This window comes from Geosmithia morbida, assembly GCF_012550715.1.
Source record: "Geosmithia morbida isolate 1262 chromosome Unknown scaffold_1, whole genome shotgun sequence".
NCBI classification, from domain to species: Eukaryota; Fungi; Ascomycota; class Sordariomycetes; order Hypocreales; family Bionectriaceae; genus Geosmithia; species Geosmithia morbida.
In genome coordinates this window covers 1,012,123-1,027,015 of record NW_023336188.1, presented here as the reverse complement: position 1 = coordinate 1,027,015, position 14,893 = coordinate 1,012,123, and the positions used below count along the sequence as shown (strand labels likewise).

Below are 14,893 nucleotides of genomic sequence, written 5' to 3'. Positions count from 1 at the left end.
GGGGGGGACTATGATATCTGCACGAATAGCAGATGATTTGAGATATCGACCAGAGATACACGCGGACACATATTACTGCCCGCACATGTACTATAGTCTATCCGTAACCGTGGACACGCGGACGTGGACACGCGGACATGGACACACGGACTTGCGAAAGTGAGCACATACGTATTGCATGCAGTGATGTAGCGTGTAACTGGATATAGGCGAAACTGCCATGTTCTATTCAGGAATCCAGGATTTCAGGCGATTCCAAGTACATGCTCTCCGCTCTCCGCAGTGTGCATGGCAGGACCGCCGTAATCTAGGCACGGTCCGGAGGGGGAGGGGGATGGGGAGGGAGGGGCAGAGAAGAATGTGCATCAGTCATGGACTGTTGGTCTTGTAGAGTGCTGGTTCACGGCAGAGTAACTATAGCAATATGCGAACAGGTAGGATCGAGGCTGGAGAACATCAAATGTCGAAAGGCAGATTCACCATTCTACACATGATACGGAGTAGTATCATTGCATAATACATGATTGATCCATCAGCTTTGTCTGTGCTCGTACTATACACATATAATATTACAGCGTAGAAGGAGATAGAACTATGTTATTTCGCAAAGATGAAGAAAAATAAACAAAACAGATGAGGAACAGATTGATAAATTGCACGAATCAAAATCCGAGAAAGGAAGATGAAGAAAGAGGAAAGAAAAGAGAAGAAACCCCCCCCCCTGGTGATGTGTAATATGACCCTTGATAGTACGAGTATTGTCAGCTGAGTGATACGCGCGTCCAAATCTTGAGACTTGCCAAATCTCTAATAAGAATGAGGCAGTGCTTCTTCTCTGGTCCCCCCCCCCCCTCCCCTCTCCCCACAAAAGCTGAGCGCGAGTTATCGTACCTGTTACGCTACCAAGGTACGACGACGTCAATGATTACTCTCGTACGTGCATCGCTACAGGTTACGGCGCACATGAGCAGAAGCTACTGCTAGTCGAGTTGACGAGTTGCCGTTCTGCGCATACGAGCGGTAGTGATAAGGTGCCCCCCCCCCTGCCCTTGTATCGATACTCCGTACTTGCGATATATTACTTTGCAATATCTGTAATCTTGTCCTTGGGGCCAAACCTGCGTCTCTCCATCATACTACTCGGTACTATCGATCCCCTAAGGCTAATCACGATACTGCCCGTGTACCCCGAACCCCGAACTGTTATCACGACGTATCCGTGCGGATTACCACATGAAGTAAGGGCCATCGGTATGCAAGAGAAGAAGAAGAAAAAAAAATCACTCATCAGCGCGGCGAGTCGCTCGGACAATGAAGAATGGGAAGCAAAATTGGTCAACTGAGTTTTCCTTCTTGTACCTGTGCGTATAATAATGTGTGCGCCATTCCTGTTTTGGAGCTCTGCATCCGGTGGCATGTCGTACATGTAGTTGAAAAAGAAAAGAGAAAACCCCCTCCCCCAAAACAAAGCAATATACAAGACCTTTCTCTCACATACAACAGCCCTGCGAACACTTTTTGAGGGTGAATGCATACATGTATGTACTCATACGCACCCCTGAGGCCCTGACCAGGGGCGGGGGGGGGGGGGGAAGGCACCACACCACAATGTCTACAACAGGGCGAGAGAGAGAAAGAAAAAAAAGGAAAAAAAGGCTGAAAGAGAGGGAAAGAAAAAAAGGGAATACCAGGGACAGGTGCTGTGACTATGTTCAGTTGATGACGGATGCATGTAATCTGTACATGGTAATATCATGTACCACCAGTAGATGAGGCTGGTGGGATCATCCCATCTTACCCAGCCCCAACGCCCTCCATATTGTATCTGCCGACATTTCGCACCATCCCAAGACCAGTGCCAACATCGAGGCAGCAATGATAATACCTACACTGCTTGTCGCACAGTCGACACGACGCAGGTAAGAGAGAAGAACCGGTGTCGGTTGGAGCAGAAGAATGGTCCAGGATCGAGAGTCAACTAACCGTCCAATCCACTCTCGAATCCTTCTCCCACGAGAGATGTACAATGTCCCTGCTCTGTCCTTTCTCTCCCTCCCTCCCTCTCTCTCTCCTCTCTCCCTCCCTCTCCTCTGTTGATAATGCGACTACCGACTTTCCCGACAGGTTGGAACTTGCGTGCGGCGCGTGTATGTGCTGCAGTCCGTCACACACACACACCCCTTCCAACTTTGGTATACACTGGAATGGGGGGAGGGAGGGGAGAGGACAGAAGCTGTTGGTTGACGAGTGAGGTACACGCACACGCACACGCACGCACGCACACGCACCCATACAGACTGTTGGTAAGTGCTGACATGAGGTGATTTTGGGTTGTGACCAGGTCATCTGGAATCCGTCATCGGGAACCCACAACTGCAAGAATGTGAGGCTCATCCCACACCATGTCAGGCAGTCGGTCCCAGAAGAGCGGATGGGCTCGTGAGGGGTTGCTGAGAATGATTCCATGATTGTGTGCTGTTGGTCTCTTTTTCTCCTTCTTTCCTCCTTCTTTTCTCCTTCTTTTCTCCTTCTTTCCTTCTTCCTCCTTCCTTTCTTCTCTTCTTCTTCTCCTTTCTCTTCTTCTCCTCCTTTCTCTTCTTCTTCTTCTCATCCTTCTCCATCATCCTTCTCCATCAATCTATATTCTCACCGTTGGTGCCATGCCCTCTCTCTCGGTTACGAGGGAAGTCATAGATGAAGCGACCGCACCAAGGCCACAGCCACCAGATAGATCTGCATTCCTATCCTAAAAGAGGAGACATCTTCAGACTGCCTCGACAACAGGGGCAAAAAAAAAGGAGATGGAGGGAGATGGAGAGAGATGGAGCCGGCATAATTGGCCAGCCTGCTCTGGTATCATCCGCCCATATGTCGAGGCGCATGAGAAGGCGACAGCTGACGACTCGGATCGCTCGTAGCCGAGACGGATTCAGCTAGAAAAGGCAGCAAGATGCTGCTTATCAGCATAACCCTGACGACTTTTTTATTCCTTCCTTTCTCTCTCTTTTTTTTTTAAATTTTTTTTTTAAATTTTTAAATTTTAAATTATTTAAATTCTCCCCCTTCTTCCTTGTAATATACCTCAGCTCAGCTTCTAAAAGAGGAAATGATTCGTCTGCGAACATTATTTATTCTTCATTTTGAAAAAAATCATTTTCGGTCTGTTATATATATATATATATACATATATATATATATACTCGCATGTACATACATACATACATGTGTGTGTGTGTGTGTGTTGGTTACTAGGTGACAACCTGCAGGAAAGGTCCAACAGCATGGAACAAGATAATACAGAGTCCCAGCTGTCCCTTACCCCCGGGAAACCCCCCTTCAAGACAAGGTCAAGGAATGTTGAGTATTATTTGACTGCACGAGCATTGGAATAAGCTGATGAATCCGAACTGTCAGCTGGGAAACTCATGAGTTGCTTACCCCTCGTGCTAAGACTCTACTGCTAACAGTAGATACATCATGAATGATGAAACCCACGTTTTTCTAGCCACCCCCTTGTTGTCCAAGGGAATAGGAAGCGACAGTTTATACTTTTTCTTCTTCTTCTTCTTCCCCTGCTTTCTTTTTTTTCTTTTTCTTTTCTTGCCTACCTTGCAAGTGCAAGCTGTCAAGTATCGAAAGGAAAGAGATAGAAAGAGGAGGGATGCAAGGGAGAGTGCAGGATCTGGAATATTGTTACAAAAAAAAAAAAGAAACAAGGTATCTTGACACTTGCTGCCAAAAGAAAGAAGAGAGGAGAGACTCTTGCCGAGAGAAGGAAGAAAGGTTGACAGACGGCAGAGTAGATCGTTGCGACGCTACTCTCAGAAGTATCACGCTCGAGATACTTCCTGATAAGCAGGACTTGCTTACCGTACAGACCGTCAACCAACTCCGTACCTGTATGTGTTCGTACCCCGTGATTTTCTCCCCCTCTTCTCTCCTCTGACGGGAAGAACGTCTAAGCTTTGCGATCCAGACTTGTCATGACTCTCTGTAGACATGGAGCTGGACCCGGTTCCGTGCCGTGCCGTGCCGCACCTCCATACGCACTAGACTCGTAGCTGTACTTCTTGTGCTAGTCTTTGACCAGCAATACGATCAGATAGCAGCTAGTGATGCCATGTAATATTTGATATTTTCATGATTATCCGCTACGGGCCTGTAGGTGAAGAGTTTCCCGGTGAACTTGCTATTATTGCATCCATCTCCCAACAACTTCTCCCCCTTCTCCCTCCCCCCCCCCTTTCCCTAGGCGGCCGCCCCATCTGTGCTACCCATCAAGAGCAGACGGTCTTGTGATAAGCCCCCCCCCAAATGGTTCCCGTATCGTGCATCGAAAGGGAAGAGGTGTTCCTCCTTTTTCCGGCGGCGTCCCGTCACCTTGACAAGTCTATACACAATCAGCAGCTGACAGTCAGTCAGTCAGTCCTTGAGTATCTGAAAGAAGAGAAAAAAAAAGAAAACCGTCCTCCCACCCCCTCCCCTCCTCCCTTCCTCCGGCCCCCAGTCGTCACGTTGCCGCCCAGGAGGAGGTTGCCGAGTCCTTGCATCTGCGTTATTCGTACTCCGTAATACCTTGTATGCAATACATTATAGTGCGAAATATGAACCAGAAAAAAAAAAGAGAGTCCCCACTGCTAGGGGAAACGCGGGGAAGCCCTGTCTGTATATGCATAGCTACGAGTGAATAATACAAGTTAGATTGTTCGCAACGTGAAACTCGGATGGCAACAGTTGGCCAGGGCCTCTAGCAGAGAGAGGGTCAGGACAGCAGTGGTCATGGGATACAGATGTAATGCTCCCTCGGTCTCGCATTGCATGAGGCTAGACTAGACGGGACAGTGTCCAATGCCTGTCCTTGCCTGATGCCTCGTATATCACCCAAACCCAACAAACCGAAACCCTCCCCCCCCCTTCCTCTCTCTTTCTCGCTCTCTCGCTCTCCCCGACATGATTTGCCACTACCCTGTCCTTCCTTTCTCCCTGGTAGAGATATTCCCGTTGGGTACCGTCATTGGCTGGAAGAGGGTTACATCCTGTAGTATGTAATCTTGGGATGTCAGTCGAGGCTAAGCCGTGGGTGTCACTATCAATCGAAGGGCCTCGGGGTGGAATCTGTACGTACGAGTAGGGTACGGGCTGATCTCTACTCTGTAAGATTGCTCTCCAGAGATTGGAGCACCCCAGACATTCTCCCATCTAATGATTCCTCTCAATTCACACTTCACCGTGAACCTGATGCCCTTCTACCAGACCAAGGAAGGAAAGTCACGGCCACTCCGGCGACAAGGGGGGGGGGGGGATGGCAACGCAAGGCAAATGCCGTCCTGATCCTGACGCCTTTCTTCTTTCTCTTTTATTATTTCAGAAGGGGTTTTTTTATTATTAAAAAAAAAGACCCCTATTTCTTCCTTTCTTCATTTCCCCCAAAAAGTATTCTATTCTCTCTCTCTCTCTCTCTCTCTCTCTCTCTCTCTTCTTTATTCATCCTTCTTCTTTTTGTTCTCTTCCCCATATCAATATATTATTAATATTGCATATATGATGATAACATGGTCTATGCCCTTCGCCTCACCAGCCCTGGGAATAGAGCGCGCTCTTGGGAAGCTGATACGGTCCTACATGCACATCAAGTATCAGCCTTTTCCCTTTTCATCGCAACCTGCAGTATTACTGGAACTACTGATATATGCAGCATTGAATTTTACTTCAATTTTTCTTTTCTTTTTTTTCATCTCTCCCTTTGCAAATTTTTTTCTCTCAAAAAAAGATTTTTCTATTATCGCCGTAGTACGTGCGACGTTTCCTCATAACAGTCATGCAGGACTACTAATGTCGACCGGCTGGTCTAAGCGCTCTGCAATGCTACGTCGTAGGATTCACGTCTGTCCGTACTACGGAGTACACAGGCCCGGGATACATCGGGGCAGTGGGAAGAATGAAGGAGAGATGGCAAAGTTGTAGTTTTCATCTGCATTGCATCTGCATTGACCAACTGGTCGGGTCGGGTGCTAGGACGAGAGAGAGGGAGAGAGGGAGAGAGGGAGAGAGAGAGAGAGAGAGAGAGAGAGGAAAAGAAGAGGGAAAATCACCTTGTTCTTCGTCATATTGACCTCGCCTCATTTCTACAAAAGCATCAACTCCAACATAGAGGAAGTCCATGGACATCAAGAGGAAAGCAATACGACGTAACAAGCGCCACCGACAGTCCCCCCCTCCCCCCCGGGGATCTCACTCTCCTCTTGTCTGTCTCTTCAAGTGTCTTCCTTGACCACGGAGCAGGGATCGTCGTTGATTACGGGAACTGGTCGGATTGCTATTGCCGGATATACGAGTGAACCCCTCTGACAGAACACTTGCAAGAGGAAGAAGGGATGTCCGACATGGGGGTTATTGATTATATGATTTCTATCATATATACGGAGGGAGTAATATTCGTTCTTCATTATGTTCCACTCCTTGTTACCTCGTCATCTCCAATGGATTCATCCGTTGCCTCTCATTCCATCATCCCCTTGTCAGACCTTTTGCTAGTATTGTTATTACTTGTATTACTTACGAGTATAGGTACGGAAATCGAGGCAGTAAGACCAACCCTTGTCTCGTGTTGCCTGCCAATCAGCCCTCAACTTCTAGCACAAACTGCTACCGATGATATTCGTGAATGCACGGCCTTGGAGAGAGTGGCCGCATCAGTTGGCATTGCTACTACGCTGCAGGTTTTGCGTGACTATGTACTATGTGTGGTGTTATGTATATTGGTTCGGCGGGTAAACGATTCCCTCCCCCCTCCACCTACCCCCCCCCCAATTTTTTAAGAAGAAAGATAGTTATTTCCTTCTTTGTTGAGTAAGGCGGGAATACCAACTCCTCCCATCTTTTCGATGACTTGCATGCCCCATGACGGAGTAACAGTCAGTGATGATACTGATCATGTCTCGGCTCGACAGGTAGGACGTGCCTGGCCAGAGAACTCGGATGTCGCGACTTCTTTACAGGTACCAGCGCCGTGAGTTCCGGGCTGAACGAGACACGAGAGGTGTGCATGCATACACGTATGAGACGGTCGATTATGCTACCCGTGATGGGGGGCGCCACTGTACATGTGCACCTTCTTGCAGCATGGATGGGCACGATTGTATATTCTGTACAACATGTCAGTGCAGATTACCATGGCAGTTCCAAAAAAAGGGGGGGGGACGAGGTAATAGTGCTTAGAGATGGAAAGCAACGCTTAGATGTGGAAAGGAAAGACATTCGGATGAAAGAAAAAAAAGAAAGGGGGGCATCAGTTGCTACGGTAGATGGTATCACGATGGACCGGAAGATTTCGATGGGATACACAGCTTGTCCCTCACCACCATCGCTTTCTTCCCGAGCTTCTCGTGATTGTCCGTAAAGAGGGAAGTGTCGGTCTGGTAGAGCCGCCAGTCCATCTCTTCGGCGGCGGCGGCCGCAGGCTACACCAAGCTTCTCGAAAGACGCAGAGCTGCATGGCGTAGAACGGCCCTGCCCAGTTCGGTCGGGGGATTGTTCGAGAGATAGAAGACTTCTCCCCTGCCTGTGCTTCATAGTAGCCGATTGCGCCTGTCGGAGCCGACCTTCTTCTCGTACGTCACCGGGAGCCCGTTCGACGCGAATCTCTGACTCGGCGTCGACATCTGCTCCCGGCGGACCTCCTAGTACCTCCCTGGCCAGCCGAGGAATCTGCTGGTTCGCAGCTGCCGGTGGGGGACCCATCCCGATGGACCGATGCGCAGAGACCGTAGGCGCAAGCTGCCGCCACTCTCGACCGCCTCCGAGATGGCCCCAGGGGGGGGGGTGCAGTCCGTGGCTCAGTTCCTGAATGTGTTGCGTGTGAGGGACACGTCCAGGTCCAGCTCCTCGGCCTTGTAGGTTCTTGCAACAGGAGGCTCGAAGACGGTTTCCTCTTCGTCCTTGCTAACCTTGGTTGAGTAGCTCGCTGTGGTGGATGCGCGTGTAGTCGCCGGCACCGTGGTCTGGATCGGGCGTCTTGAGGTGATAGTTGAGGTGGCGTCTTGAGCCGCGTCAGGCCGCCCAGCGCCTTGCGATATCCGTCTCGTACTCTGTCACCGCACGGATGGGGCATGGAAATCTCAAGATCCCCGACCTTCGTGAGCTTGCTGTCCAGCTCCTGGATCTCGGCTGACGTGATGCGGTGCATCTGCTCCACGCTGCGAACCCTGATACGGAGCTGGCGGAACCGCACTGTGTCTGCAGCACCTGAGATGGACCTGCACACTATGACTGTGGGGGACGAACTGCGTCTGCCAGCGTCACACGCTGCTACGTATTCGCAGACGATGTCGAGAATGTCCAGGGGCATGTCGTCAAGGACGGGGTTGGCGGTCGGTCCTCTACTGAGTTGCAATAATACTGCCGGTATCAGAGCTAAGCTATGCTGTGGTGGAGAGGATGTCACGGAACAAGGACAAACAATCTGCCGGGATTTGGGGGACCGCCCCGCCAAAATCAGAACCACCATCATGGGCAACTTTTTTGGTGCCTGTCCTGTGTGTGTGTGTGTGTGTGCGCCCCTCCAAACCGACCACGAAAGCCCAGTGCAAAACTCTCTCCCCTCCCCTTTTCCAGAAACAGAGCTAGGTTTTGCATCTCGGATCTGTTGCTTCATCCTTATCCTCTCTTCTCATTCCCATTATACAGCCGGAATATCTGCCCATCATGCAGGCTCCCGTGCTGGTTATGAGTGCGCCAACCCACCTATCCCCTTTGCTCCCCCCCACCACTAAGGAGCTGTCCGGACGACGCTTCCAACCCTTCCCCCCCCCTCAGACGAAAAGAAGAAGAAAAAGACCGGTAAGCTGACGAGAATGGAACAGACACCAACAGTGGTGATAGACAGGTCGGCCGTAAAGCTCAAATGTCCAATATTGCTGCGGCCAAGACGTATGTTGACTCCCTCTTCTGCCCCTCTCTCTTTGTCGTCACCGCCGCGGGCTGGTGCCTGCCTGGCGGATGTATCCAAGAGCTTCTCTCGCTGACCACCAATGCCGATGAGGGGGCGAGACAGTGTTGCCGACATAATCCGATCCTGCCTTGGCCCCAAGGCCATGCTCAAGATGCTCCTCGACCCCATGGGCGGTATCGTGCTGACAAACGATGGACATGCCATCCTCCGAGAGATCGAAGTCTCGCACCCTGCGGCCAAGAGCATGATTGAGCTGAGCCGGACACAAGACGAGGAGGTGGGTGATGGTACAACCTCGGTCATCATCATGGGTTGGTTTTCCCTGTCCTTTCCCTGTGCTTATTCTGGAAGCGGCAGAAGAGAGGAAAAGTCACTGACCATGGACTGGCGTATACGCATAGCCGGCGAGATTCTCGCACACGCCCTCCCCCAGCTCGAGCGCAACATCCACCCCGTCGTCATCATCTCGGCCTTTAAGCGCGCCCTCAAGGATGCCGTCGATATCATTGACGAGATCTCCAACCCCATCGACGTCAACGACGACGAAGCGATGGCCAAGCTCATCTCGTCCTCCATCGGCACCAAGTTCGTCTCGAGGTGGATGGACCAGATGTGCTCGCTGGCCCTCAAGGCCGTCCGGACAGTCACCTGGGAGGCCGGGAACGGCAAGACCGAGGTCGACGTCAAGCGCTACGCCCGTATCGAAAAGGTCCCCGGAGGCCAGATCGAGGACAGTACGGTTCTCGACGGTGTCATGGTCAACAAGGACATTACCCACCCCAAGATGCGCCGGCGCATCGAGAACCCGCGCATCGTGTTGCTGGACTGCACGCTCGAGTACAAGAAGGGCGAGTCGCAGACCAACATCGAGATCTCCAAGGAGGACGACTGGAACCGCGTCCTGCAGATTGAGGAAGAGCAGGTCAAGGCCATGTGTGATGCCATCATTGCCGTCAAGCCTGACCTTGTCATTACCGAGAAGGGTGTTTCGGGTATGTTCGCCCATCCTTGAATCAATGTTCACCATCGTAATCCGTATTTCTCTCTCTTCACATTGCTCTTGCCCATGCTTGATATATACTGACGTGTTCTTCTCGACAGACATTGCTCAGCACTTCTTCATGAAGGCCAACATCACAGCCCTGCGTCGTGTGCGCAAGACGGACAACAACAGGATCGCCCGCGCGACGGGGGCGACGATTGTGAACCGCGTGGCCGACCTCCAGGAGTCCGACGTGGGTACCGGATGCGGCCTGTTTGAGATTGACAAGATCGGCGACGAGTACTTCACCTTCCTCACAAAGTGCAAGGACCCCAAGGCGTGCACCATCCTGCTGCGCGGCCCGTCCAAGGACGTCCTCAACGAGATCGAGCGCAACCTGCACGACGCCATGGGCGTGGCGCGCAACGTCATGTTCCACCCCCGCCTGTCGCCCGGCGGCGGTGCCACCGAGATGGCCGTGTCGGTGCGCCTGTCCCAGCTGGCCAAGAGTATCGAGGGCGTGCAGCAGTGGCCGTACCGCGCCGTGGCCGAGGCGCTCGAGGTGATCCCCCGCACGCTGGTCCAGAACGCGGGAAAGAGCCCCGTGCGCGTGCTGACGGAGCTGCGGGCCAAGCAGGCCGAGGGCAACAGCTCGTGGGGCATCGACGGCGACTCGGGCGCCATCGTCGACATGAAGGAGTACGGCGTGTGGGAGCCTGAGGCCATCAAGCTTCAGAGCATCAAGACGGCCATCGAGGCAGCCTGCCTTCTCCTGCGCGTCGACGACATCTGCAGCGCCAAGAAGGGCCAGCCCGGATACGCACCGGGAACCGGTCAGGGCGATGAGTAACGACACCAGCGGGTATGAAATGCCACGTGTGTCCTTGTCATTTCGAACCTTGGCGGCGAGAAGAGAGAAGAAAACAAAAGAGGAGAGGCACCAGGGGGGGGGGTCAACATGACCGCTGTATTTCAATCGTCTGCTTTCACACGGCAACAACACTCTTATAATCAAGCCACTGACCGACCCTCTTGCGTCTTCCTCTCACTCCCCACGGCGAGAGGAAGGTTACCCAAAAAAAAAGAACGGAGATACATGTAGACACACCTACAACCAAGAACAAAAAAAGGAGTTAAAGGATATCCAAAACACAATCTGTAGACGTGCTCCGAGTGCTGCGTGTTTTCTTCCCATATTTTTATTAACATTAATGGCGGCAGGGTTGACGATGTGACTTCTCTCTGCCCCGGGTATCAAGTTCAACTTCACTATAATACAACAGTAACAACCCCCCCCCCCCCCTTCTCTTACAGTTTCCCTTCCCATCTGTCGACCGGTCTAGTCATCGTCGTGGATGATGAGGCCGGTAGCAGGTTTCACGGGAGAGGCATCATGCTCATCCGTCTTGTCGTCTTTCTGGCCCGTCGACTCGGCAGAATCTCTTTCTCTCTTAGGTTGTGTTGCCAGTTCTGATGCTGCGGCTGCAACGTCTGCTGCTGGTCCTGGCGACTGTATCGGCTCGGCTCCTCCGTTGGGGCCGGTCGTCGTGGCCGTCGTGGCCGTCGTGGCCGTCGTCCTGTCCTTGTCCGATGGCTGCTGCTGTGTCTTCTTACTGCCACCCCCCCCCTTCTGCTTCCTAGCCTTCATCCTCTCCCTCTTCTCGCGATTCTTGCGCGTCTTCTCCTCGTCCCTGCGCTCCATCTCGTCCCTCCTGCGCTCGAACTCGGCGGCCTCCTTCTCGCGCAGCACCTCGTTGTCCATCTCTCGCAGGCGCTCATACTCCCGCCTGCGCGCGGCCTTGTAGACGTGGAACTCGCCGCTGCCGGCACCGGCGCTGGACCCCTGGACGTTGGTCACGACTTCCGGCGGGGGCGGACGTCGGAAACCGCCCACCGCGGTGGCGGCACCGCCGCTGGAAGATGGCGGGATGCGGATCTCCTGGTCCGGCTTGGCGAACAGGGCGTCTAGAGAGGCGGCTTGGGCGGATAGCGGTGTCAGGGCGCGCTTCTTGGTCGGACGGTGGGAGCGGCGGTCCGCGGACGTGGGGATTGACTCGGGGCCTTCGCCGGACATTGTGTTGGGGGACTTTTGACGATGAGTTCGGTGTGCGTGGGCGCGGACGTGGGCGTGGGAGGATGGTGGATGATTGGGAAGGGTGGTGGTGTATGAGGAGAGGGAGAGGGAGAGGGAGAGAGAAGAGAGAAGTTTCTGGCTGTTCCCCACAAATCCCGGGTCGAGATATTAGCACAAGTACGGAGTAAGACTATACGATGTAGACACCATCCAGACAATCCATACCTGTCACTGTCACGCAGATGAATATTAAGGAAAACAGAGAAACAAGAGAAGAGGAGATTATCCTCCGTGACAGGAATGGCAATACTAGCCAAGAAAGAATATGCAGGGAAAAGAAAAACACGGCATTCATCATGTAGTACTGCACGCACTCGGCTCTCGTAACACTGCACATGATGAAACGGCGCCTATGCAGCGGTTGTGTCAGTGGAGTGGGCGCCTCTCTTTGGTCCCTTCTTTTCCTTGTCTTTTTTCCCCCCTCCTCCTCCTCCATCCATCCATCCATCCATCCATCCGACTTGACTCTTTTCTCTCTCTGCTTCCCCCTCCCCCCACCCCCCAAACTCCTTCCCGTTCCACATCTCTATCTCTCTATCTCTCTCTCTCTCTCTATTCCCATATTATTCATCACATCACTTCCTCGCTCTTTCGCTACTGCTGTCAATCATCATTCACACTTTGACATCTGATACCCCACCACCGCTTACCTTCTCTTTCCCCCATCAGAGAGGTAGTCCCACCCCGCCCTCTCCAACCTCACCCCACCTCACGGGCTCCAAGAAGTCTAGGAGTCTAAGAGACAGGACGCCAGAGACAGGACGTCAACCATGGCCAAGCCTAGATTAATCATCCTCGTCCGTCATGCTCAGTCAGAGGGAAACAGTGAGTTCTCGACTCCCCCCCCCCTCTCTCTTTTCCCTTCCGCACAAGACCCCTGGGGGTCTCTACTCCTTGGAGAACATATGCGCTGACCAAAAAATCACAACAGAGAACCGTGATATCCATCAGACGGTCCCCGACCACCGAGTCAAGTTGACACAAGATGGCTGGAGCCAGGCGTACGAGGCCGGACGGCGGCTGCGAGGCCTCCTCCGACCAGACGACAAGATCCACTTCTTCACCTCACCTTACCGCCGCACCCGAGAGACGACCGAGGGCATGCTGAGCACCCTGACGTCAGATGAGCCGGGCCCCTCACCCTTTCGCCGCTCCAACATCAAGGTCTACGAGGAGCCGAGGCTGCGCGAGCAGGACTTTGGGAACTTCCAACCCTGCAGCGCCGAGATGGAGCGCATGTGGCAGGAGCGCGCCGACTACGGCCACTTCTTCTACCGCATCCCCAACGGCGAGAGCGCCGCCGACGCCTACGACCGCGTCAGCGGCTTCAACGAGAGCCTATGGCGCCAGTTTGGCGAGGACGACTTCGCCAGCGTCTGCGTCCTCGTCACCCACGGCCTCATGTCGCGCGTCTTCCTCATGAAGTGGTATCACTTCACCGTCGAGTACTTTGAGGACCTGCGTAACGTCAACCACTGCGAGTTCCTCATCATGCGCAAGCAGGACAACGGCAAGTACTTTCTCGAGAACAACCTGCGCACCTGGTCCGATCTGCGTCGCGAGCGCGCCCTCCGCGAAGCCGCCGCCACCGCCGCCTCTGCCACCCCCAGCACCGGCACCGGCACCAGCACCGGCACCAGCACCAGCGCCGGCACCAGCGCCGGCACCAGCACCAGCACCAGCAACAATGCCGACGCCAAGGACAAGGACAAGGACAAGGACAGGGATGCTAACGGCCTGGTGCCGGCGGGCCCGTCTCCCAACCCGCGCAGACCCGTGCGCCAGAGGACCATCCACCTGCCCCGGCAGTGGGGTGGCTGCCCTAACGGATGCAACCACAGCCGCCACCACATCAGCAAGCGAGACGACCTCGAGCTCCTCCGCCAAAAGGACACGGAGCATGCAGCCGCCGCCGTGGCCGCCTCCCCGGCCACGGCCACGACGACCGCCTCGAGCAGGAAGACACCGCCGGCCAACGGCATCAGCTCCGACGAGGGCGGCGCCGACTCATCATCCGCCTCCGAGGACCGTCACCACCACAGCTACCACCACCACAACCACAACCACCACTCCAAACCTCGTCCGGCCGACATCTCCCAGCAGGCGATCAAGCCCAAGTTCGACGCCGGCGGCGAACCGATCCTCTCCTCGCCCGACTTCCCCCCCGACAGCCCGTCGGCCGGCCACGCCCAGCACTACCACTCCCTCAACGTCATCGGCGACGACACGGAGGGCCACGACGCAGACGAGGACGACAATGCCACCAGCTCCGCCACGGGCGGTCATGCCAAAGCCGCCGTCGCCGGCTGCCCGAACAACAACGACGACGACAACGCCAACAATACCAGCATGACCCTGCTCCATGTCGGTCGTGACTTTGGTGGCAGCTACTCTGGTCGCGGCTCATCGGGCGGCAGCGACACCGAGGCCTCGGATGACGACGGCGACGACGACAACGGCGCCGAGCACCACCACAAGCAGAAACCTACAAACGCCCACGTCCACCACAACCACCGCGTCGCTTCGCTGAATACGCGCATCCGCATCGCAAACGCCAAGTCCCTGCAGCACAGGCTGGAAAAGGACCCGAAGAGTGTCGAGAGCGCCGGTGCTGCTGCGGTCACCGCCACCGCCACCGCCACCGCCACCGTCGTCCCCCCCCTTGGCGGCGGCGACAAGGAAGTCACGAGACCGGGAGGCATGGAGACGGGTCATGATTCCGAGTTTGAAGGCGATGGTGAGACTCTTGAGAAGCTGGAGGCTGAGGATCGTAGTATAAGGGGGAGTGTGTATTAAGTCGATGTCCCTTTTTTTCTAAAAAAAAAAG

The 14,893-nt window shown here is 53.9% G+C and overlaps 4 protein-coding genes across 4 annotated transcripts; 2 read left to right on the top strand and 2 right to left on the bottom strand.

Annotated features, from left to right (window-relative positions):
- Nucleotides 1-7,835: 7,835 nt before the first annotated feature.
- On the bottom strand, nt 7,836-8,347 carry GMORB2_1057 (uncharacterized protein; the record flags this gene model as incomplete). Its single annotated transcript, XM_035463039.1, has 2 exons — nt 7,836-8,000; nt 8,132-8,347. 2 exons carry the CDS (start codon nt 8,345-8,347, stop codon nt 7,836-7,838), a joined length of 381 nt encoding a protein of 126 aa, XP_035324463.1.
- Nucleotides 8,348-8,507: 160 nt separating this feature from the next.
- Nucleotides 8,508-10,782, top strand: GMORB2_1056 (T-complex protein 1 subunit gamma; the record flags this gene model as incomplete). The annotated part of the gene is made up of 4 exons (XM_035463038.1): nt 8,508-8,538; nt 8,862-8,928; nt 9,053-9,942; nt 10,052-10,782. The coding sequence occupies 4 exons, from the start codon at nt 8,508-8,510 to the stop codon at nt 10,780-10,782; spliced, it is 1,719 nt and encodes a 572-aa protein (XP_035324462.1).
- Nucleotides 10,783-11,271: 489 nt separating this feature from the next.
- Nucleotides 11,272-12,006, bottom strand: GMORB2_1055 (Protein of unknown function (DUF1168); the record flags this gene model as incomplete). Its single annotated transcript, XM_035463037.1, has 1 exon — nt 11,272-12,006. The coding sequence occupies one exon, from the start codon at nt 12,004-12,006 to the stop codon at nt 11,272-11,274; it is 735 nt and encodes a 244-aa protein (XP_035324461.1).
- An 830-nt stretch (nt 12,007-12,836) lies between these two features.
- On the top strand, nt 12,837-14,862 carry GMORB2_1054 (Broad specificity phosphatase PhoE; the record flags this gene model as incomplete). Its single annotated transcript, XM_035463036.1, has 2 exons — nt 12,837-12,891; nt 12,998-14,862. 2 exons carry the CDS (start codon nt 12,837-12,839, stop codon nt 14,860-14,862), a joined length of 1,920 nt encoding a protein of 639 aa, XP_035324460.1.
- Between the last annotated feature and the right edge of the window lie 31 nt (nt 14,863-14,893).